The 25,722-nt window shown below is 45.4% G+C and overlaps 1 protein-coding gene across 2 annotated transcripts in view; it reads left to right on the top strand.

Annotated features, from left to right (window-relative positions):
* The window catches only part of igsf21a (immunoglobin superfamily, member 21a), a 172,640-nt gene that overhangs the window by 101,061 nt on the left and 45,857 nt on the right, over window positions 1-25,722 (top strand). For both annotated transcript variants that reach the window (XM_068595861.1, XM_068595860.1), the window contains exon 4: window positions 4,508-4,626. In XM_068595861.1, the coding sequence (XP_068451962.1) occupies window positions 4,508-4,626 (119 nt within the window). The remainder of the gene's footprint in view (window positions 1-4,507; window positions 4,627-25,722) is intronic.

The following is a 25,722-nucleotide window of genomic DNA, read 5'->3' as shown; positions in this document are numbered from 1 at the left end:
ACAAAGAGACTCTTCTGGTAAAATGTGAACCGTGAACATGAAACCGGTAGATTGGAGTCATGCGGTGGGATGTTTTTGTTACTGTGGCTGAACCCAGTGTGAGTATACTCTAGTTACTGCAGGACTCTAAACACTCAACAGTTTTGTTTAAGTGCTCTGAAAACGGCTATTTAGTAAAATCACATACTAATAATACCTGTGTGGCGCAGCCGGCGCTCCACTTCCTTTAAAGCCGGCGTCATAATGAAGAACATCCTATGTTGTGTTTTATTCAATGAATCTCCCTTCCTGCACTTGTCTTGGTGTGAATGCAGTCGGTCTGTGGACGTTAGAACTCGGCTGTTGTGAGTGAAGGACCAAAGCGATGGGCTTCATCAGCGTTCGCTTCATCAGCGTTCGCTTCAACGCCGCCGCAGACGGACTCACAGAGCTGTTCTCATCACGTTCACACTGCTGAGAAGAGAAGGTTGTCTCACGCTCGTCCTCCAGGAAGCGCCGGTGGAGACAACGCTTCATATAGTTATGATGTGCGCTCACGCTTGTCTTTTCTTTTCTTTAAGTCTACTTACCTTTATTCAAACATTTGTTCATGATTGATTCGTTGAGTGAAACTTTACTTCCTCCCACTGACGGCTATCGTGCAAACATGTTTTTTTATTGATAATCCCGACTAGCTCCTGCGAGTCAGGGCAGCAATATGAAATATGTAATGTTCCTCAGGGTTTATATTTGTTTTGTCAAATGTCGTAAGGTTTCAAACGATCGCACAAAACCAAGAAAACATCGTTGTCATCGTCAGTGTTGGGAGCAACCCGCCGGTTACGGGGAATGTAATTAGTTTTTCATATTAAATAACACGATAACAATTCATAGTATGTAAATTAATTCTTTTTTTTAATCATACACAAATGCCGCCTTGTACACAGATTTAATTTAGCAGTCAGTCACTAGTTTGGTGCCAATTCTGGCTTTTCAGCCGAGCAAGAGAATCTACAGAATCTGAATTATTTATGATTTAAGTACGTTGACCATACAAGGAATGTGACATAAAACAATAAATAAAATAGATAAAAATGGTAAACAAACAGACAACAGTACTTTAAAGCAACATATACTGTGGAATAAAAGTGTATTTTAATAAAGAAATAGATGTGCAAGGTGAGACTGCTAACAGAGCGAGCGCTCACAGGTGTGTCGTGCGTCCTGATTGGTCGCGGAGGCGCCCTGAAGGTGATGCAGGACGACGTCGCCGATGTTTACCTCCACCTGTCCGTCAGCGGCGTTACAAAGTGTGCACATCTGCTTTTGTGTCTGTTCCCGTTTCCGTCCGTCATGTATTGATCCGGCTGCTCGGGCTCGGCCCACTGCTACACTTAGACTCATTTAGTGCTGCGCTGATGAGGAAGCGGATCGTATGCATGAACTTCCGAGTAACTAATTAATTATTATTTTTTTCCTCCACAGTAATTGGCAAATTCTGTAAATTAAAATATGAAATTGCTTTTGAGGGAAATAGGTTGTAAATGTAACTAATAGCTGTTTTTCAGTAACTCGCTCAACCGCTCATCAGTTGGGCGAAAGCTGCTGCTGCTGCAAACTAATTGCATGCAAAGAGTCAAAGTTACGACATGCAAATATTAAGTATGAAAAATACTCAGTATATTCAATAAAATAGCTGAGCATACTACATTTAAGAACATTACAGTAAAAAAAGTCCATACAGTGTATAAGAACCGGGTCCATGGGCCCTGCTGCTGTTCCCCTCCCTGCCCCACGGGGGCGCTGCTGCGTGTGGCCGTGCTTTGTTCTTGCAGGTGATTGGTCGGCTTGTATTTAGGAGGGAACCCGTGGCGGCCGGCTCGCCCTCCTGTGTCTCAGTGTGCAACCCGGCCGTGTTGCGCGTCACAGACTCTTGTGTTGGGGTTAGCGAAGGCGTCGGCAGCGTTAGCGGTGAGCAGCCATTTTGTTTGACCTGGTTTTCTCCTGTTTTCGGTTAAGCAGACCGGTGAGATACCTGTGCTTTGCCTTGTTGCTCTGTGTGGTCTACTTAGCTTACCTGCACAGATTGTTTTGTTATTCTGGCCCGGCTCGCCCTGAAGATGTCAGATACGTAGTTCAAAGATAAATAAGCAATTGTGAACTCAAACTGGAACATTTGGTCCTAATTTGGTTGGAAGGGGAAACTCAACGCGGCGCTCGGGCTCCCCGAGGCAGCGCAACACTAACTAAACGACAAAGCGGCGCTGCGTTATTGATGATTCAATTGACGGAGGATCTGGCCAGAGGTGATTTATTATAAAGTCTTATTGCAGTTGGCAGGAAGGTTCTCTGTATCGGTTCCTGTGACAGCTGAATCAGTCCGATTATTCAGTCTAAGTTCCTACATAAAGACTAAATAATCAATGTTCAAAGCAGCGCTGCAGGAAGCGAGCCACATGCACGCTCGCCCACGCTGCAGGAAGTGAGCCACATGCACGCTCGCCCACGCTGCAGGAAGCGAGCCACATGCGCGCTCGCCCACGCTGCGGGTCCTTCCAGTGGGAGTTTAAATGCCTTGCTCAAGGGTAACTGATGGCGGCGGTTGAGCCAGGAGATGCAGCGGCTATGCTGGAAAGATGTTTGCTGGCGCACTGATTTGACTGCTCTCCAAAAGAGACACACACACACACACACACACACACACACACACACACACAGCTGAACTCATTAAAGCCCCGCGCTGTTCCAGCAGAGGTCCCCGTCAGAAACTCCCGGGCGGCAAGGACGATTGTTCCTGTTTTGTGGGTTTAAATCACGGCGCTGCATGTGACTCGCTGCGTCTCATTCTGTTATCGCTGCTGACGCGTCACCACGCGCTGGATGCAGATTGACTCTTTTAAAAAAACAACCTGATCCCTCAAATATGTGGAATGACAAAGACACACACACACACACACACACACACACACACACACACACACACACACACACACACACACACACACACACACGGAGGTTGCGCTGGATGGGGCAGAAACTTGTATTGTGCAACTTCTGGATATTTAAACTCTTCTTATTATTTAACTTTTTTTTAAATTTAATGTATTTTCTTCGTTGCTTTAACGAACCTCTTTTTAAGTCTTCATCCAAAACTAAATTATTTTGACTTTGTGCCTTTTTTTGAACGAGTAAAATGTACTTTGAACAAGCCAACATGCAAACAAGACAGTTAAATGATCTCAGTGCATTGGACCGGTGCTTCAGATGAAGAACATGGCTCGTTTCTCTAGAATTAAGATGAAGACAACAGGCGCTATTTCCTCCTGGGAGACGAAGCATTAGCACTGAAAGCTAACAAAAACACTTAATAATAAACTAACCGGGAGAATTAAAAGACTTCAGATTTGATGGCGTTGAGACAAACTCGGTCCTACGAGGAAACTTGTTCCTAATTATGACGCGTTCTCTATTTAAAGCGTGCATAATGCAGAAGGACAGCATGCGACGCTGCATCAGTGGGACTTTCTGCAGCGTTCAGGATCATAATTGGGGTCGTGCAGCCTGTCAGCTGATCGGGATAACCTGCAGGTTTGGGTTCAGTCTGCGGTGCATTTATGAATTATAAGCCTTTGTTTTTGTGTGAAATACATTATTCAATCTTTATTTAACGTGTTTTCCTGAGAGTCCAGTTTAGCGACTATATATCTTCTTTAAATGGTAAATGAACATTATTGCCTTAACATTTTTAAACAAAAGTGTTTCTTTAACACGTTTTAATGACGATCAAATGATTTTATTAATACAATATACAGATCAAGGTTACTTATTGGATCTTTTTTAAGTTTGAAATGCAGATTTCATTATTGAAACGATGTAATCACAATAAAATGGAAATGATTGATAAATCTAACACTAACTCAGTTAATGATTAATTCACCAACTTGTGCAATGAAGCTATTAAAATATAATCAATTTGAAAACACACATCAGTACCTGATAGAATATACTTATCAAAGTACAACAATACAAGGCAAATGAAGTACTCTTCTTTCATTCTACCCTTCATGAAACTTCATGAAACCCTGAACAAAGCTCAAAATCTGGTCAAAGAAACAGGTAATTGTCAATAAATATGATTAAAAATGTAAAGAAAGGAGCTATGAACTTGTTCTTTGGTCGTATGAGTCTTGTTCTGTGAAGGAAAATTCTGCTTTTTAATGTTAAAATAATGAAACCACGATCACCGACGTTGGTGTTCAAACTTCTCGGGTTAAAGACTCAAAGCAAACGGACAATAATGAACACAATGCAGTGCTTTCACCAACACAACGACGATGTTACACACGTGAGAACAAAGTCAACTTCACTGACTTTAAATGAGAAACAAACCAACTCTACATGAGCCTGTTGAAAGAAATCATCTGGATCGATGTTGAAGCTCAACAACACACTTTGTATGCTTTGTGTAGCGTTGTTGTGTCTAACAAAGTGCGATTAACGTGAACTCGTACCCTCTTGTGTCTTCCAGGCTCCCAGAGGTACGAATCTCTGACAACGGACCTTACGAATGCCACGTGGGCATCTACGACCGGGCGACCCGCGAGAAGGTGGTGCTGGCTTCAGGGAACGTGTTCCTCACCGTCATGTGTGAGTGCTCCTGTGTGTGTGTGTGTGTGTGTGTGTTACTGTCATGTGTGAGTGCTCCTGTGTGTGTGTGTGTGTGTTACTGCCATGTGTGAGTGCTCCTGTGTGTGTGTGTGTGTGTGTGTGTGTTACTGCCATGTGTGAGTGCTCCTGTGTGTGTGTGTGTGTGTGTGTGTGTGTGTGTGTTACTGCCATGTGTGAGTGCTCCTGTGTGTGTGTGTGTGTGTGTGTGTGTTACTGCCATGTGTGAGTGCTCCTGTGTGTGTGTGTGTGTGTGGGTGTGTGTGTTACTGCCATGTGTGTGTGTGTGTGTGTGTGTGTGTGTGTGTGTGTTACTGTTATGTGTGAGTGCTCCTGTGTGTGTGTGTGTGTGTGTGTGTGTGTTACTGCCATGTGTGTGTGTTACTGTGTGTGTGTGTGTGTGTGTGAGTACCATGTATACTATAAGTGGTCCGGGCTTTGGCTCTGAGCGGGCTTCCAGTGAACATTCCAGACACGCTCCTCTGCTCCTCTCGGGGAACCACAAGGTGATCGCAGGCCAGAAACACACAATCTCTGCAGCCATGTTCTGGGTTTGGCCCGGCCTCCTGCCAGCTGGACCCGCTCAGGAGAAGCTGAAAGGAGAAGCGCCCGAGAGGCCTCCTGACCCGCCGGCCCGAGAGGCCTCCTGACCCGCCGGCCCGAGAGGCCTCCTGACCCGCCGGCCCGAGAGGCCTCCTGACCCGCCGGCCCGAGAGGCCTCCTGACCCGCCGGCCCGGCGCCTCGCTGACCTCGTCCCATGCAAAGGAGCAGCGGCTCCACTCGGAGCGCCTCCTGGAGGTCGGAGGTCGTCACCCTCTGTCTCTCTCCAGGGCTGAGCCCAGCCGGCCCACGAGGATTCATCTGCACACACACACACACACACACACACACACACACACACACACACACACACACACACACACACACACACTCTCATCACGTCCTCTTCGCTCTCATTGGTGGTGTTGAAGCTCTTTGCATCCTCCTGTTGGGATTTAACTGACTTGATGGTTCCAGTACCTTCAGCTGCTGCTGTGCGTTACAGAAAGCCGCCAGCGCTTTGCCTCCACGTCCTGCTGCGTGAAAGTGTTTGACAAAACACAAAAGACTTGTGAGTCCAATGGCCGTTGGCTTGGAGAAGAAATCAATCACTACAGACAAGTGCAGTGATCAGTAATCACCCGATGAGGTCAGAGATACTTTACACAAGGCTTGATACAGTATTCATTATTATTATCCTGTGTGTGTGTGTGTGTGTGTGTGTGTGTGTGTGTGTGTGTGTGTGTGTTGTATACGTCATTGTCTTTGCGTACGTGTCCTGCATTGTGGTCTTTGTGGGACTGAAGCTGTGTATTTTAATGACTCTGTCGGGTCCAGAGTTGAACTGCAGACATGGCTGTGAACTCCGTGCAGCTCTTCCGCTTCCTGCTTTGTGATCCACGTCGAGTAGAAGTTTGAAACTCTGCAGAGCGATGGGCCTTCGGTGACTGATCAATTGATTACATATCACTGGTTATCTGCATGTGGAATGTCGCCGCTAGAAGGTTATTGCTTCCTTCAGCAATGAGCCGAACAGAAACCTCAGGGTTCGTGAGGGGTCCAGGAATCGATCCAGTTTGAATGTTTGAATGTGGTGTGCGTTCTGTAATGTGGTGTAACAAGGTGTTCTTGTGCAGAGGATGTGTACACGGCGTCCTCTACACGTTGCTGGTGTGTCTTTGATTCATCCATCGATCACATGGATTTTTTAATACAGATTAATCTTTTGCTTTCCCTCGAACCTTATTGCCTTTTTGTGATATTACCATTATCGTTTACTGAGATATCTCTTCAATCACGGGGAGGACGTTGTTCGCCCGCAGCCTCTCTGCTCAGTCTGTGTGGTAATTATAGTGTTTAAGTCCTAACGGCAGCTGCTCCTCTGCCTCCGATGCATCAACTCCAGCGGCGGCGCCGCGGCGTTCTGCATGTGCTCCGATGGCTAATTAGCAGCGGTGGAACGTTTCAGTGGAGAGAGAAACCGTTTGGCAATATCACTCCATTATCTTTTGTTGGCCTCTGGAAACTGGTTTTCACTTTCCTCCTCTTTCTTTTTGGAAGGGTGGTGTTTCTTTAAGTCGAAACCGTGCGCAAAAACCTTCACGTGGCCATTTTAAGTCCCAGCATGCCCCATTCAGACAATCTTTTGGCATAAAATACGTAATATTTTCCATTTTTATACCGAATGACACAGTTTCTTGACTGAAACTCCTTCCTAACAGGACAAGTCTTTGTTTTATTGTGATTTTTGCTTCAGGTTCTGATTCTTTAGGTCCTAATCTTTCCATAAAGGTCTTATTGACGCTCCAGGAGGCTTTTTGGGGAATCTGGCTCATATCATGCTGGATGTTCATAGTTATGATCAAAATATCTTTTAGAAGTGATTTTTTTTGCAGATATTCATCTTTTTGCTGACTTTGCTCAACAACTACATACAATAAACACAATAATAAATAATAAATTTGGGTTCCTACGTCGGCTCAAACACAGAGAAAAGGAGATGAAGTTGCTTCCACAGTCTCCAGCGGGTTGAGTGTCTCTGTGACGAAGCCGTTGACCCTCAGGTCCGGTTTGATGACTCATTTTAAACGCTCTTCGTCAGCGCCCGGACGTCCTCATCGCGTTGGCATTCTGCTTCACCGTCTTGTTCCGTTTGGGTGGCGCAGAAGTGAACGACGCAGTCGCAGGATAGTCGGCAGCTCCAGAAACTCAGCTGGGTCTTAAAGCGCCGCTCGCCAGGAGAGGGAGAAGAATGGCCGCCGGCGTTACGGCTAATTGCCGTCTAAACTGAAACAGAATTATTCATAACCTATTAGTGTGTCAAGTTCAGTGGGAAGTAAAGAAAAAAGTAGAGAGGAGAAAGAAAGAAAATTAAAAGGGTGAGAAAAAAAAGTTAATTAATAGGAAGCAGTACATGGAGAGTATTTTAATTTTTTAAAGGGCTTCATAAATAAGAATTATCATTTTAATGAATCCCCTGCCAAGAAATTCAATCATCTTGTTTGAAAAGGCTGAAACCCTGAACTCTGGGTTCAGGGATAACCGTCCTCCACTCTTTGGAAAGTTTGCTTTTCTTCCTGCGACGCATGTTGGCTTCCTTCAGCCCGAGAGCCTCGTCCTCCTCTCACGCCGTCCACGAGCAGCGTCTGCAGCGTCTGCAGCGTCTGCAGCGTCTGCAGCGTCTGCAGCGTCTGCAGCGTCTGCAGCGTCTGCAGCGTCTGCAGCGTCTGCAGCGTCGCAGCCGACACGGCAAAGCTGAACAACAAGGAAACTCTGCATGAACACGTTTAGTTTAAGTCCTTCACAATAAAAGTCACCTGTGCTGCTCCCTCAGTATTATCGGTGGTCTGGTGGCGTTCAGACTCTGCAGTCATGGTTCCTGTAGGAGAACGGTTGCAGAGGGAAAGGCGGTGTAACCAGAGCCTGTAATGATCCTTCAGTATTCTTTGTTTTGGTTTTTAATGCACACTATATGTACCACATTGCCCGGACAACGCACCGACAACATCGTACCTTGACAATAGGAGACGAGCACGAGGAGCAGCCCATAACGAGTTATGATGTAGATTTTACCCCTGAGGCTGAATGAGATGTTGTGCTGCAGCTGAACGATGAGGCTCTGTTGTTGTCCAAGAGAAACATCTGAAGTGAGCGGTGATGAGGAGAAGTTCATTGTGCTGACATAAGCTACTGGACAGAATCCTTATTAGAGTATTGATTTTACTGTCAAATAGTATTCAGTCGCTGCAGAGAAACATTCAGCAATATTTATAGCACACATTGATCATGTAATAGAGTTTGGCCTTTTGATCGCAGCCTTCATGGTCAGCTTCAACGAAGAGCGTTCTGTAGGACCTCAACGGCAAACACTCACTTATTTTTATTATTTATCCAGGAGTCTGCATGAAATGTGTTTGCAGTATTGTATGATGAAAGACTCGCAGGCAGGAGGAGGAAATGGTGCTTCAAGGTTATGCATGTATGTATGTATGTATGTGTGTGTGTATGCATGTGTGTATGTATGTGTGTGTGTGTATGCATGTGTGTATGTATGTATGTGTGTGTGTATGTGTGTGTGTGTATGCATGTGTGTATGTATGTGTGTGTGTGTATGCATGTGTGTATGTATGTATGTGTGTGTGTATGTGTGTGTGTGTATGCATGTGTGTATGTATGTGTGTGTATGTATGTGTGTGTCTGTATGTATGTATTTTTTACATTCAACATTTTTACACGCAGCATAAATGGTTTGTGGATTTCTGCTTCAACGTTGAAGGAGCTTGTGGTTGAAATAAAATCCAGTTGTGTTGCGAGCAGCTTCGACTGTGTAACCTTGCAACGCCCAAGTATGAAGAAAACAAACAAGAGCATCAAAAACATCTTTCAGTGATAATAAAATGATGCCGTCTTGCCACCAAGGTTATAATAGTTTAGCATTTTTAAGTATAGTTTCTACTTTCATTTAGCTTTAAATTTCCCAGTTTAGTTTAAATTTAAGCAATATTCCTGTTTAAAATATATTTTTATGGACTTGCTTTCTAGACAAGGAGGTTGTTACTGGCTATGTTAGCTTGTTTTTATTATTAATAGTGTGTGTATGTATATATTATGTACTGTGACGTCTAGACCTCATAAGAAAACAAAAACAATATTCATCAGTTGTCTTCTTCTGCAGATAAAATCCTAAACTCTTTTAAAAGTCTCTCTTCAGAGAACAGTCAACAGGACGAACCATGAACACATCGTCTGCATAGAGACTGACATTGCAACACAGCTTATTACTGTGAGGTGGAAATAAATGACAAAATGTCCATAATGTTTGTTTACTTTAGTGTCTGATGTGAAGCATTTGCAGCGTAGCGCCATCTGCTGGGATGTCGAGTCCTTTTACTTTGTTCTAACATCAATCTGAAACAGAAATATTGATCTTTAACTTGGTAATGTTTCAGTTTGCTTAGTTTGTTTTTTAGTTTTTCTGAAAGGATATCCATTCAATGTAGTTTCAGTTTGCTAACAATAATTTCCACAGCTGGTTTTAGTTTAATATAAATAACTCTGGTTCCAACCAAACCATAAACACTGATCCAGGTGAAGTAGTGGACTGTAAAGGTCCATATTCAGCATGCAACATGGTGTCATTACATTGATGTTGTATATTGTGATTTTTAGCACCTGAGGGATAGACTTCTCACGCATCACATGAAATAGATATTTCATTCTGCAGACGCTGACATATCCATCCCTGTAAAGCTAAGGTCATAATATCCGGCTTTAGTGGGTGAAAGGAATCAATACCTCCTTTCCCGATGCCAGAGAGAGGGTCATTATTTGTTATTACCCAAAGTGATTTCTATGCCACATTCCACAGATTACAAGGAAAGGTTATTTGTCTCCTCGGAGTGGAGGCTGACCTTGAGGAGGGGGGGGGGTCGAGCTCCTGGAGCCGGTCAGCCCGAGACACCCGTCGTTGCGTCGGTCTGCACCATGTGACCTGGACCTCCTCCGCTGGATGGAGAACATCTCCACAGCCTCCTGGCGTTCGGACATCTCGTCACGTGACTCACCAAACCCTTTTCTTCCAACCCGTTGTGAAAACGGCGTGCGGATATAATTTAAAGGAAAGCCTTGGCGAGGCGGCGCGGCTGGTATTTATAACCCCGAGAAGCAGAGATGAGCGCGAAGGTGGAGAGGGACTAATTACCTTCTCATCCCATAAAACTGGGATTCGCTTCAATAATGGATGCCCGACTTTAATTAAGCGCCGTGTATATTTAGGCGCTCGTTTATAAATGGAGGGGGGGGGTTTAATGGCGTACGAGACAAACGCCTGCGGACGCAGCGGGTTGGAAGACTTTGTGCGACTGGAGGCGTGCGTGTTTGCGTGTTTGCGTGTTTGCGTGCTGGCGTGTGTGGAGAGGCGTGTGTGGAGAGGCGTGTTCGGGCGGCGGTGGGTTCGAGGATAGCGGAGAAGTGAGGAGGACGTGTTGGTCATGTGACTCACGCGCGGCGCTCAGAAGAGGCCGATCCTGTCAGGCGGCTATTTGGAAGCAGAATACAGCTCGAACACAACTGGTTGGACTGGAGCCCCAAAATAATGCAATGAATTCAAAGAGCGGATGAATTATTAAACGTCTGTCTTTGAGCGAAACCCTGGGGTGATAATTGAGGCAAAAATAAACAACCGTGGGCCTTCCTCCAGGATTCTCGCCCCAATATTGAACTGTCTGTCTGTGCATCAATTAGTCAATGCTAAAGAATTTCAGATTTTCTTTCCTTTTTGTCTTTTGCTTCCACGCTGCCAGAGTTTTGTCAGAGAAAAAGCCAGTTTCCCTTTTTCACTTAATAGTTTTGCAGCGTTCATTAATTTAGAAGCAGGACTGCAAACCCTCAGACAAACACAAACGTATCTCGCTGCCATCTTTTCACAATTAGCTTCGACTGTGTTGTGGCGTAACGCTCGCAATCATATTAGCAGCCACACTGTCTCTCATTTGAGGCATTAACAACAAGCCAATTTTACCCTGAAGCTCATTTAGTTCCTCACTCCGTTGACATTCAGCAAGCAGCCGTCAGCGGGGCGGCCGGCGGGCGCCAAAGCCTCGCGAGTGAGCCGGTTTTCATACCCGCTGATTTCACACAGTAAATAAAACATAAGCATCTGATGGTTGCGTCATATCGTCTGCTCATATTCCAGTAAAGCCTCCAGGATGCATCGTTTTGGCCAGAGATATTGTTTATTATCATCAGCTACGATCTGGATTCACTGGATGCATCCTTATAAAGAAACGTAGGTGTTACTGTAGCAAAGAAGTACACATGAAATATTAATTTTGTTGTCTCTTCTTAATCTACACAGCGAGGGAATTGCAGCAAATGTAAAACCAGATTAGTCGATCGCTTTTTCCAATACGCACGGTGGGAAACATTAAATCTGTGACATAAGACACACGCTAGTTTCTGAACCTTCACCTTACAGTTTTATTTAAAATTCACCCATCAGGATGTCATAACTCCTCCACACGGATCAATCGTTCCTCTGCGACGCGTCAGCAGAGCCCTCCAGGCTAAAAGCTAGCGAGCGTTAGCAAGCATCCTTCATCTGGCGTTAAGCGTCATGGTTTTAAGACGCGACCACATCGTCCGGCCTCCTCTTCACCGGCTTCCTGTTCCTCTCAGAACGGATTCTTAACATTTTACTGATCACTTTTTAAGCGCGTTGACCCTTCAGGGGTTAGCTCGTAGCCTTTCATGCTAACGTGGCGCCAAAACTGAGGCTGAAGAGTAAACGCGACCGTGCTTTTGCCTTCAGGGCCGATCGTCTCTGGAATGACCGGCTCTGTTGGGCCTCCATGTTGTTGTTGTTGTTGTTGTTGTTGTTTTGTCCGTCAAAGCACTTTTTTAAAAGATGATGTACAGTTATAAGCTGATGTGCTTTTCAAACGTTCCCGTTTGGATCATGACTCCTGGGATTGACAGACGCTTTAACGCCTCAAAGGACAACTATAAACTATAAAGATGTGATGAATAACATTAAAACCTGCAGGAAGCTCAGCTGCCTCTGAACAGCAGAGGAACAGAAGAACATTGCTGCACGGTGTTTTCTGCATAATGTCATTTCGGTTTCAGGTGTCCATCCGGTCTGTCCGTACTCTCTTTAGCACACGGCGTTTGTTTTTATCTCTTCACCTGCAGTCGGCAGCTTCTGCTGCTCTGTGCGCTCTAGAGGACTCTGGCGGCTCGTGAACTCAGCGCCGCCAGATCGCAGTAAAATGCTCTTTGCCAAGTTCGTCGTGAGCGTGCCAAGCAGACTTTTGGTCGTTCTGTGGTCGGCTCCCTGGAGGCACCGGGTGGGATCAGAAAGATTATTATTATTATTATTAGAGCATTACAGAGGCTCTCCCTCTCTGTCTGGACGCACCGACCGGTTGGAGAACTGTTGACGAAAGAGAAAACTAATGAGCTGACCGGCGGCTCGGCCCGGCGAGCTCGCGACCCGACGCGGTGACGCTCAGCTGGAGATGCGGATGGAGACGCCTGCTGCCGTCACACAGAAAGAGCTTCGGTCATGAGACAGAGCGTCATGTCAGCTGGCGGAGGCCGTCGCCGCCGGTTGAGAAATCATCCGCTATTGTTGCCGTCTCAACAATGAACTGAATTACACATAATAATGAAGCTAATTCATCTTTACAGATGCATTCCTGTCCATGCAGCTGCAACGCTTGCGCTGTCGCAGGAACGTCAAATATTGTTTTACAAATGGAAAAATATGCAACCGCCACACGCCTACGGGACTATTTTCTCTCCGACACAAGGACGACGTCACATGACATTTTGGCTGTTTGACTTTTTCTAATTACAGTTCCTGAAGTCTGAGACGTGAGTCGTCCTCGTAAACACACGTTGATGGGAGTGAAAGCGTTATGAAGTTTACTAAGACGCATTAAATTATGAGCCAGTGCGTGATTTCTTTCCTGGCAGAGAGAAGTGAAGATAAGTTTAGCAGTTCAGATGCTACACGCTAACTTAATCTCACTGGAAGGTGTATGAATATCATGACGTTTAAACGCCTTCCCTGAGTCTGTGTTTAGTCGTTTCACCCCACATGGTCACCGTGAAGCTGTTTGACTTCTTTCAAGCCCGAACGTGACGGCTTGTTGCAGAAGTCTGTTTGCACACGAGGCGAAGCAGCAGAAACCAAAAGCCTGAGTGCTGATGATGTGTTGATCATTAAGGTGGAATGACGCATCGCTGCCAGCTTGGTGTGAGATTGAGTCACGTATGAGCCTCCGTGTTTGTTTTTAGACTCAATCTACTCATGCAGGCGCCTTACTGTTTGAAGTTGATGATCTTTCCTTCTTATGTCTTTCAGCGTTAATATTATTCTGCTTCTGCTAACAGCCGAGTGCAACACTCTGCTAAGTATGTTCAATAATTTTCTCTCTTTTCAGTCCATCCTCTTAATGGCTGAGACCCCGCGGGCACATTAAAAGTTTGGCTTTCCTTCATGTTAATGGCGGGCCGTCCCGAGCGGCCGGCTGCGTCCACCTCCGTATGGTTCTGTTGTTAAAGAGCACACGTTGCCGCCGAGCTGACGATGCTCGCAGGCTGAAAGCAACACATAGTTCTGCGCCGCGTGACATGGAGGGATGTTGATCACGCCCGGTCGCAACGCGGCGTCTGCTGCCGGTCACGCCTTCATCATTCAGGAGGAAGACGCTGCGTCCCAGTCGCTCCACAGCTGCAGAGGCTCTGAAAACACTTCTGAGCTGAGCAGTCGTTCCTGCAGCTGCCTGCACGAGGATCACACCCCGCTGAGGTCAACCAGCCGTACGACCTCAGGATCGGGTCAAGGTCGTTCAAAGCACAAAGTTGTTGAATTGACACGGGGACGCTGCAGAAACTTTCTGCAAAATCAGCATTTTTTTTCCTTTCAAAGCCCGACACTGGAAGACAGAAGTGTACATCTTCAAACAGCTCGGAGTCTTTTAAAGCGTCTCTTTAGGATAACCTTGTGATGTCTTTCACCACGCGGCCCGCTCCTGTTTTCTTGCTTCCTTCATCCCGAGACGTGCGGCGCTGGTACCGAACACAGCGCCTCCCCCGACGCCTGCTAGCAGTTATCTGTATGCTGTGAAGCGGAGGCCTCGCTCCTCGTGGCGCAGTCTCCTTCCCTCCCTCCTTCCCTCCTCCCTCCTCGCTGAGGATGTCTTCATCGCACGCTGTGCTCCCCACCGAGGTTGACGGAGGAGAAACAGCTCCCGCCTCCCCAGAGACACCGACGATTGTACCAAAGGATGAGAACACCCTTTTGTCTCTACCTTCTACCTCAATATCACCTTGCTTGATAAGTCTCCTTTCCTACCAAGTCATCCCGCTAAAAATAGTTTCTTCCCTTCATGTGTTTTCTATTTTTTAAGCTAAGTTTGACAAAACTTATCAGACAGAGTTCCATCTTTTTGTTTCTCAGTAAATGAATCGATGCATTCACTTAAGGAGGTTATGTATCTCACATTTAATGCATTTCTCCAAAGACGAACCCAAGGGCGTCTGTAACTTGAAGAAAGGTCAACTTGTGAAGCGCCAGACAGGATGAAAGCAGCCAGAACGGCTCCCTGGTTTGTAATGTGCTCGCAGCCCCGTGGAGTAAGTATATGATTTGATTTATTTTTAGCTCGGCCCGACGCGATGCTGAGATCTTCTTGTCACTACGGGGAAATACATGCGAGCTCACCTGCCTGTCATCTGTGGCCCGTTGGCTATCCTTTCCTAGCGTTTATTTTTTGTGATGAATTTTCTGAAAGTATCAGCGCCCACAGTCCGTCCCCGGCGTGCGCTCGCTATCCACGCATCTAATTATGTCCACGCCCCGAAAAACTGTTTTGATGCGCGGCTCACCGAAAGCTCTGATAATATCAGACCCTGAAAAACCACCAAGCAGATTAGTTTTTAATTTATTTCAGACTTTCACAACAACATATTGACAGGGAAAGATAATCATGACATTTTCTTCTCACAGGAGTCCAGAGCTCCATCTCATGGAGACGCCACGGCGGTCGGTTGTTTGTGCTGTTTGAAGGAGAAGAAGGTTCCTGAGGGACACTACAGTTTAACCAACACACCGATGCATGAAGCATGAACACACAGGCGGGCAATGCACACGAGTAACTGGAGCAAATGCTCCCATATGAAGGAAAGTGGACAATAGAGCCGGTGATGTTGTAGGCGGGGCTACCGTGTGATTGACAGGACGCGACCACGACGCTGTACAGAGTTGTTGTGTTTGACCTTTAATACTTTTCATAGTTTAGTCCATGAAGGTCAATTTGTAATATTGCAGTTAAAGGAAAACTCAAAGCCAAGATGGCGACGGCTGAAACGCTGAAGACGGAACGGCCGCCGCCTCGATTCATGTCTGACCCCAAAAACGCCCTTTTGCTTATTTTATTTTGAAAATCGGAGCCCTTGCTGTGCCAGGTGTGTTGCACATTTAGGAACTTGTCTTGGCCGGTGATGCGAACATTCAACCAGCTGGAAGCTGAACAGCTGAGCCGCCGGAAAATGTCCAATTTCACTGAATCGGTCCAAAAAATAATCATTCCCATAGTTGAGCGTATTGAAATACTCTTCCATGCCACTAGGTAGCGCAATAATTAGCTGCCATTTGTGATGTATTATGCTGCAACGTGACATTTTGTAACTTTTGTTGGTTGTTGGTATTTAATTGGGTGAATAATTGTACTTTTAAATATGAATCAAAAGATGCATTTGTTGTTCTTCCCTCCTCGTGTCGGGTGAAGCGTCTTCCTCCCCGATGAGCTTTGTGGAAGTCGTTGAGTTAAGTCGATCTTTCCGGTGTCACTCTTAAAGAAGGAAGTTGCATATATTTTCCAAAGTGCTGCCGAGTGCTTTCACTGCGGTCGCAGCTCTCTTTCAGATTTGACACTCGTCTTCGCGGCGGCACAAAAGACTGCGAGACAGCCGATAAATTCATGGGGAGAGAAGAAATACGGGTTTAGGAGTCCCTGAAAGCCGCCCGTGGGCACGGATCGAATGGATTTCTTCTCGGTGTGCCCATTTTTAAACTGGAAGAGGAATCAGAGGAGGGGAAGCTGAAGGGAACATTGGAATGGAGGAATTCATCGGGACCCTTTTCTGTCCTTGTGAAACCTCTCAAAGGAAGAGGCGGCGAGGTCGCTGGCATTGTGTGAACGTCTCCTCTGAGAGACCTGCAAGGATGTCATTTAAGGAACACAACAAAGTATATTTGAGATGTTTAATCTGGGGAGGAGAGTATTAGAAACTAGTGATGTCACCTGCGACCTTCACGGTGCAGAGCGTCTTTCATTCTGGACGCACGTTGTTAGCTCCAGCGCTAAAACACTCCAAAAAGATTTAATTCTTTAAATGCTTCAGGTTTAAAGTTCAAACCGACCTGACGCTGATGAATATAACAGCGTGATGGCGTGTGATGTGACAGCGTCAAGGCCCAGACGCCAGCTTGATGATTGTGGTTTATTTTAGGAATGGACCACTAATTGTCATTCTCCAGTTCTTCTCCCTCTGATTGTTGTAATGACAGTAATCGCTCCACCGGAGCTCTGTGAGGGAACCGTTCACTGCAGGGTTTAAACGTCTGACGTGTTTGTAAGTCCGTCCAATGAGGAGGCACAATGAAGGAACCATAAGGTTCTCCATGCACCGCGACACCAGAACCATACGATCTCTGAGATGTGTGAGTGAAGTGTCGCTTGTCTGGATCGCGTGAGCGGCTTCCTCACAAGCAGCTTTTCTAGAGAGACGATGGTTATGGAAATGCGTTCACACAATCCATCTTTTCTTTTTCCTCCACGTCGTCGCTGCAGCCGGCGCTCGACTAAAGAGAGAAAGCAGAGAACTTAATCTCTGCTGTCTTAAGCTCACTGGACCTCGCACAGCAGGGAGCGATCAATAGTCAATTTAAAACCAAAAAGAAAGGTATATTTTGTGATAAATTCGATATTCTGTTCTAAAACAGAGTCACGGCTCGGGGTTGTGAAAGCGCTTTGTGCTCGTACAGATCCCAGATTAAAAAAGAAGCAGCAGCTCACCTGCCAGGAAGCGGCTGGAGGAAGCGACGCAGCTTCTGCCAACTGCAGGCCGAATCTGGCGGGTTGGCGAATGTTAATTTCAAGCCCTGGTGGCACGACATGTGGCTCTGGCAGGCCGGCCTCGGACAGGTGTCGCCTGTGTGGGAGCTCAGGATCCAAAATCTGCTTCCAAAATATCCAACCACTGAAAATAGAGAAATCCTGGTTTTTAAAAATAAATATTGATTGCATAAAATAAAGAAACGACCGGCCGGCAGCGTCCTTAAGGTTTGAGTTCTGACTCCATGTTGATTATGTTAAGCATCATAACTCTGCCATGTAAAAGAAGCAATCTTCTTCTCCTGGAAGGAGGTAATTTGAGACAAAATGGATAAAAAAATAGGATAAACTTTAACAACGGTATTGATCTGAACACAGATCTGAGCTCCAGATGGAGACGACTTTGTATTCCAGCTGGAGGAAGCGTTTCAGGAGAAGAGACACAGGAAACAGGACGCTATCCCTCCATCTCAACGGCGTATCGCTGATCCAGTCGGGGGCACGTCCGTGCATGGATTACCAGACAAAAGTACCAGGATCTTAACAATCTGTGCTAAGAGTAATTGGAGTTTCAACAAGAAGCAAGTGCACAGACTTTGCAACAGGATTTAAGGCGAGAGCGATGTGAGCTGCTTCCTTTGTTCCAGTTAAAGCCGTCTGGATGAGCTGACATTGATTTATAGACATTTTAGGGAAACCGGAGAGCAGTGGCTCATAAATTGTCAAGTTTGCTTGTAAAAAATAAAATAAAAGGGCATTTTAGAACCGCATGAGAACCGATGTTCACGTTCCCATTGAAGGAGACGACGCTCACATGTCCAAAGAACAAGCTCATAGTTTATTATTTATCATGCTTTATTGACGATTCCCTAATCTTTCATTGATTTTGAGTCTTTTTTCAGGGCCGTGATACCATGAAGCTCAACGGCGAGAACACAAGAGGACTTCAATGTGCCTTGTGTTGTTGTGTTTGATTGATATTTCTTAACATTATATCAGGTGAAATATTGCTGCGCTGGTGTTTGTTTGTCAGGTTCGTGTTCTAGAGTTGAGAGGACGATGTTTCTGAACGTCCACACATGCAACCGGTGACCTCAGAGATCAATAATTGATCCTGACATAAAGTATGCAACGCGTGAACGTGTCGGGACGCTCGCCGCTCGCGGTCCGGAGCGCCGTGGCTCTGTTTTCTTTCAGGAGGGAAACGCTGGCTCCTCTGAACGTTGAGGCCGCCGTGGACTTAAAGATGGATGCAATGTCCGGCAGGTTTGGCTCTGCTGCTGGTGGAGCTTTAAGATCTAGAGGTAGCCTCAATCTCTGATCTGATCTCAGATAATTCAATCTGTTCCAGAGTAAATTGTTCAAGTGGCCTTCAGCCAAAAGCAGATTTGAGTCAAACACCGTTATAAAATCTTGATGCAGTCTGGTGGAAAAGCTTTTCTTTTGGAAAGCAAACAGACAAACAAGCGGCAGCAGCTGGAGCTGACGCACACGCGTCTTCTTGAATAATTCATGTGCGAGGATTCTCCCGTAAGCTCATCATCAAGCCAGCGCCGGCAAAAACGCTGATGCATGAAGAAGCGGATGTATATCACACTTTGCATTTCCAGGAGAGAGTGGGATGATGCAAAAAAACAAAAACAAATCCCGAATATGCCAAGAAAATCTCCTCTTTGAGATGCACGATATTCAACGATGTTACGAGGCGCCAGAGCGGAAGTTTGCTCCACGGCGCCGTCATCAAATTATGCCGTAATGGAAAGTAGGTGCAGAGGTATCTGCAGCCTCATGAGTGCCAAAGTCAATGTGTTTGTCAGATTGAACAGAGGAACAGTGGAATAAATGATTCCTTGTTCCCTCTAATGAAGACTCTCTGACGGCTCTCGCGGCCGTGACTTTGCTCATCCTCACTTCTTCCATCCGGTGTGATGGCGGTGGAACATGAACTGACTCGCAGGTGGAGATGGACTGCTGGTCAGGACACGGCAGGGTGTCTGCTCTGCTGACGGGAGGACGAGCACGGCCGGATGAAGAGACATTCATCCCTTATGTCGGTTAAAGTTATGCTTTTTCTTTCTCAAAGGGGGTCAGGAAAGAAATATCTCTTCATCTCCGTGTTTCAATGAAGAGTTAGCGTCAATCTTAAATCAACATTGGAGAGAAAACTGACCTTGCATTGCTCTCTCTGGGTTCAAATTTCATATTTATCTCTTCTGTGTGCTTTACACCTTCATACCCAACAGAAGTTTCCATGATTTCTATGAATAGGAACTGTGAAAAACGTTAAAAGAAGAATCCTCTCCGGCTTTGAAGGTGAAGGAATCATCTGAAGTTACCCAACACATTGTTGTCTGGCCAGAGGAAAGGAAAGTTCTCCCGTGTGCTAACATAGAGAACTACGTTAGCCGGAATCAGAACTCTTGACGGGTTTGGTTTGTCCTTCCAGGGCTCCCGTAGAAACACTGCAACCTGGCAGACTCTGTGACGAAGACGTATGATGTAAACGATGTAAACGGCTTGTGTTCAAGAAACAACACCGCTGGCAATGTACACAAAGAAAAGCTAATTAATATATTAATTTCTGCCATTCGACCTCCTCTGTGCGATACACGGCTCATTGAAACTGAATCTTTCAGCAAACCGTTGAAAGACAATCCTGATGTCAAGTATTCTAAAAAGCTTCTGAGGTTATTTGACTGAAACATTTATTCGGCTCCACCAAACGCAAAATGGCGACCGCATGATGGTCTCGCCAAATTGCGTTTTGTCTCCTTTTGTTCACATTAAAGCCCGATGGCTGCGTCTGAAAGGCCGAGCAGAAGCCTGCGTTGCGCCGCCGGCGTCGCCGGAGAGGCGCTGCCGACTTTATGTGGACACATCTGGTCAAAACGCTGAGAGGGTTGAAGCCAACAGACGGGATCTCTGAATATCCGCTGCTGTTTTTCTACACATGACTTTAAGCCCCGAAATCGGTTCTGAACACAGGAAAAAGGGCTTTTTCATTCGCGTTCACAGTCTCGATGCGTCCATGGAGGAAACCAGCCGATTCCTGCTCCATGTGTTGAGCTGCGTTGACGCCTGAACGTGGTCAAAAACTCCTCCGTTGCGATCCAGCACCACTCGTTTGAACGCCAGGCGTCTGGTATTCGGCCTTTCTGCCTCGGAGTTCGTCGTCTCTTGCTTCCGTCCAGCAGGCTATGAATCTGCAGACCACACTTGAAGTCAGTATTTTCATGTGAAACACGAGAGATCTGCACTTACAAACGTGAACCTTATTTATTGCGGAAGAGTTTTTTTTTCATTCATATTTTATTGGGAGGAAAGATTTCCACAACAACTTTGCTCTTGCATGTTTACCAGCTCCTAGAGAGCCTCGTCATGAATGGCCGACTGCATTCGTACATATGGAGGTCAACATGAATGAATACTGCGAGGCTGAAAGAAACCCTGCGAAGCAAAGATCCCTCAACCATTTGGGGCTCAGTCTCTTGGAGTGAACAGTTCATGAATCCGTTATTGTTTTGGGTGTTTGTATGCAGACGTTTCTGTCAATGTCATATCAGAGTGCAAGTGTAAAATCACAAATCACCCGGCACTCAGCCCAGCAGTGGATCACTCGCATTGCCCTGCCAGATGAGTCCGTCCATTTGGAAAGCAGCTTTTCCAGAAAACGACTAATTTGCCGTTTTCAATTATCATCGTGGTGTAATATAGTTGTCTTGGAAGAAGAGATATTGCTGCTTGTGTGTCAGTTTTGCACTTGAGCGACTTTGGGAAATGTTGTGAATGCTCAGCAGCGAGTTGCAAATACAGCGTCTCTATTTAAACAAAGCGCTGCGTGTTTCACTCACACAGACTTTGCACAGCTGTCAAGAAAACTGAATTGAGCTCCAGAGAGACTTCACTGCCAGCCGAGGAACTGCAGCCGACTGTTTTACATCGATCAAGACATGCGACTGCTGACTCCTTGAGACAGTTATGCATTAATAAAAACCCACACAATCCCCTCCATGACCAGAATCTGAGCATGTATTAAATAACAATTTCTTTTTCTGTTCCTTTACATGTAAATCAGCTCATTTAAAAGCCTCAGTTCTACATGAGCATTAGCTCATCAGAAAAAAAGCATATCTGCTCATCTGAGATTGATTAAAGAAGCATACAGAGCACAAACTATTCAAAATGGCCGCCGCGTGCTTCGTTCCCCTGTAGTTTAGAAAGCGTTTGCTGGATGTTTTCTCTGCTGTGAATCACCAACATTCAGTCTGATGCCGGACCTCATTTATTGGAGCGTCTCTGATCGTGGAGGCCGACCTCGCAGAGATTTAGTGAAAAACCTTCGAGCACATTCTTCTTTTAATTCACAATTCATGAAGATGTCCTTCTGACTTCTCAAAGCGACGTCATGAGGGGGAAGTCGGCCATTCCTGTGGATGATGAAATACTTAAGTTCTATTATCTGTGTGGAAATAAATTAGAAAATCAACCTACTTTAGTGCAAATGGCTTAAAAAAAGAGCTGTAGCATATTATTATATTAGCATATTATTACTGCGCTGCCTTTGCTTTTCCTGTGTCAATGCCATGTGCATTATTTTTTGAAATGGCTGATTGGTTGCAGATCAATAAGAGCATGCAGCTCTTAGAGTTTAACACTGAATGGGAAGAGTGTATTTGGATAAAAACACCCATGTTGGGGCGTGCACCCTCCTCCGGCTGCCTGAACGTGCCGTCCATCCAGCAGTGTGATGGATGGCTGTGTGGGAGTGTGGAGGCGGGAGCATGCACACATCCCCACGAAATACATGCACATATAAATACAAACGCACTTAAGCAGACCACACTCCAGGGAGCATCGGAGCAATCTGGTTATTCTAATTATAGCGCTGTGTGGTCCTCAAAGAAAAGCTGCAATCAAACCTTCAGGCAGCGGGGTGCTGGAACGAAGTGGCTGAAGTACATGTGCACTTAACGCGGAGGCATGACTCTGCAAATTCATGACCCATGTCGACACAGCGTGCATGAAGTCAATCCACTCCTTTCCCCCGTCTGTCTTCTCGTATCGAGAGGAGCGTTGCAGAGCTCTCGGCCGGCCTGGGAATACAGGAAACTGCATCATTACGGGAGGAATCTGAAGCGGCAGGTGTAGTGCAGCATGGAACAATTGCTTAACCTTCCTTTAACAAGGGCCACAGCCCATAAATCAAACCCAGACCATGACTTTATAGTTCATCCCATTTTGTCCTCATTTTACTTTGGATTTACTACATCGCATGAAGCCAAATGGAACACCACAAAGAGCTGTTGTGGACCGACGGCGCAGGCACAAAACGGAGGCGTGCGTCGACTCTTAACGAGGCTTTTATTTTGTCGCTGTCGCCGCCATAAAGTGCCTCTCGCGTTCCTCTGCCGGATCTTTCAGTGTCACAATGCCGGACGTCCAACGGCTGTCATCTCCCCTTGAAATGTCAATGGATTGTCTAACTGCTTTAGCAATTAGAGGCCTCTTTGAAACAAACCCTGCCGTCATGTCTTGAAGCAAACGCTTCATATTTAATTGAGAACATTCACCAATCTGCCGAGTGTGAAACAGCTCGAGTAGAAAATGGGATTTTTCTGGCTGCGTTTGTGTGACTGAACTGTCCCGCCATGGGATGTTGTCAGAAAAGAGAATTTCTGACATGTTCAAAGATTTTAATTGTCCAAATGGAAGAAGAAGAAAAAGAGAAATATGAGCAGGGAACAATTTATCAGGAGAGTGAGAGCCGCCGAAAAGACATGCACTTCTGGAATCTGTATAATCCATTGAATTAATATTTAAAAGTGGGACTTTGTGGCCCAGAGGGAGGTCAGGATCACCAGGACGTCAGTCATCCTTCAGCTTTAAGGATCCGCTGCACCGTGAATGAGAGTTCAATTTATTTCTAAAAATGAAAAACTGTTTTCAGCCGCGACGCAAATCTGATATTTTCTCCAGTCAAAAAGAAGAACTGATGCATTCATGAATATTTACTCAAGGAACTGGAGATGTAATATGTCACCATGCAGTAATCAAATGTCATTTCCATGCTAATGGTGCATTTACATTTGTATCGCATGTAGAAAACGCTCCATTTATTTATTCATGCAGTCAGTCACTCATTCTTTCATTCATCAATTTTCTGATTATTTCTTTAAAAGCAAGACTAAAATTACAGTTTTGATGACTGGAGCTGGAGATAAATGTCACATGTGGAAGGAACTTCTTTTTTTAAGGAAGGAAAAGAGATTCTTGTGTTTTTCAGTTCATCAAACTGTTTTTTCATATCATGAACTGTAAAACTGTTCATGATATAAAACCAGTCTGACAGTTTCCATCAACCCGTCCAGCGTATGAAGTGAACAGGTGTGTTTGTGTTGAGCTTCAGGTAATCGACTCTGACACAAACAAACACAAAGAGCAGATCAACACAACGACACAAAGCTGCAGAAAGTCTCAGGATCAACAGGCCGGTCCTTTGAGAAATTAAATCAACTTTTGCTTTGTGTATTTTATATGTTTTGCAGCGTGTCAGTCATAATATTTGCATGGACGCAGTAATGAGGGTGAAGAAGACAGGTGCTCAGTCGCCTCAGTGCACGGCGTGAAATACACAAACACGTCAACTTTTAATTACCCATGTCCTGGTTCCTTGGTTTAAAAATCAGAGCAGGAGGCGGGTTGAGTTCCTAAAAGTGACCAGAGGACATCTGCTTCGTCTGCGGTTCTCACATGAAGACTCATGAAAGCTCTTAAAGGGAACGGGAGATTCATATTGATGTATTTACAATGAGCATCCATCAAAAATGTTTATTTAATAAGGAGGATTGTAAGTTCATGAACTGAATTTGATATGAAATGAGACACTGACATCTGTCACAAACTAAAACTCATCTCTTGCATCAGGAAGCGAGCTCTTTACAGTTTGACTATTCAAGAAATTTAACTTTCCTGATTCTTATTCTGACTTTGTTCTCACGTTGAAAGCACGTATTGTCTCTTTGGATAAAAGCCTCAGCTGAATGACGTACTGTCGTGGTTTTTTCACCAAAAATGCTTTGACCTGTCAGGTTGGGCGCACAACTGAAAAGCATCTTTCACACGGGCATCCCTGAAGAAAGGTGAAGAACCTCTAGTCGATGCTATGATGATGATAATAATAATAATAATAATAATAATAATAATAATAATGGATATCCCATAAGATGATTCAGTATTTTATCCACGTAATCAAGAAGGAGGAAGTATAAATTCCCTTAGGGGATCAATAAAGTAATGATCTATCTATTGCTGGAGCGGCGGGTGGTGCAAGCGTCCAACAAAGCTGCAACTTCAGAAAGATGTCACACAAACTGTTGCACGAGGACGCGTCAGCTGCACTTACATGAACCCAACAGAGGAGGCGCTCACGCGTCTGTGCTTCTCAGAGCGACTTCCTTCCTGCTCTTTGCAGGATGAAACCTTCCAGACGCGTCTCTGGTGTCTCAACATCTTCTCATCGCGTTGCAGCAAACACTAAACTAACGTTGAGAATCCAAACAAAACTGCACCATCGGTCATGTGAAGCGGCAGACTTCAGCTTTAATATCCACATATTAATAAACATGTCCTTTAAAGAGCAACGTGATGCAGTCGTACCAGTACAGGTATTGTGTGTGTGTGTGTTTTTATAATACACTTTACATTGCTTCATATTGTCATCCCCTTCAGAGCTTCAATGTGCTGCACACTTAAATGAACAGGTTGAACCAGCATTCCTTTCAGGGGCGGTTTACTCACCAGAAAGAACCCATCCATCAAAAGCAACAGCAGGGACGATTCCTCACACTGGATGAACCTTTTTATCCCTTTGAATGTGTGCAGTTAGACACTTCAGACATTCACATTCTGCTCATGTCCCTCATGGGATGACTGGCGCTATGGAGAACACGCTAGCTGCTTAGCATTTCACTTCCTGCATCGGGTTCATTTCAAACGCACTCTTTGTTAACTAATCACGGGCCAGCTTTGCAGCCTCGTGCGTGTCTCTGCTCGTGGTCAGGTCGTACTTCACGGTGGCATTTAGATGTGCTGGTATCCTGAAGGCCGTCGTTTCCTACAGTGATGGTTTGGCATTTAGGATGGAATAATAATGTGTTATGGTTTACGGAGCTTCTGGTGTCGCCAAACCAACGGCACATTTTAATGTTCCATCCACGGGGATGTTTCATTGTCAGTGCTTGCTCGCTTACGTTTGAGTATCTGAAGACTCCACCAACCCAATAATGGTGAAAGAACCCAATAATGGTGAAAGAACCCAATAATGGTGAAAGAACCCAATAATGGTGAAAGAACCCAATAATGGTAAAAGAACCCAATAATGGTGAAAGAACCCAATAATGGTGAAAGAACCCA

Source organism: Clinocottus analis, unplaced genomic scaffold, assembly GCF_023055335.1.
Source record: "Clinocottus analis isolate CAN_PGR_092001 unplaced genomic scaffold, fCliAna1.0.p SCAF_32, whole genome shotgun sequence".
Taxonomy (NCBI): domain Eukaryota; kingdom Metazoa; phylum Chordata; class Actinopteri; order Perciformes; family Cottidae; genus Clinocottus; species Clinocottus analis.
The sequence above is the reverse complement of the archived record's forward strand: the minus strand, read 5'-3'. Positions and strand labels throughout refer to the sequence as shown.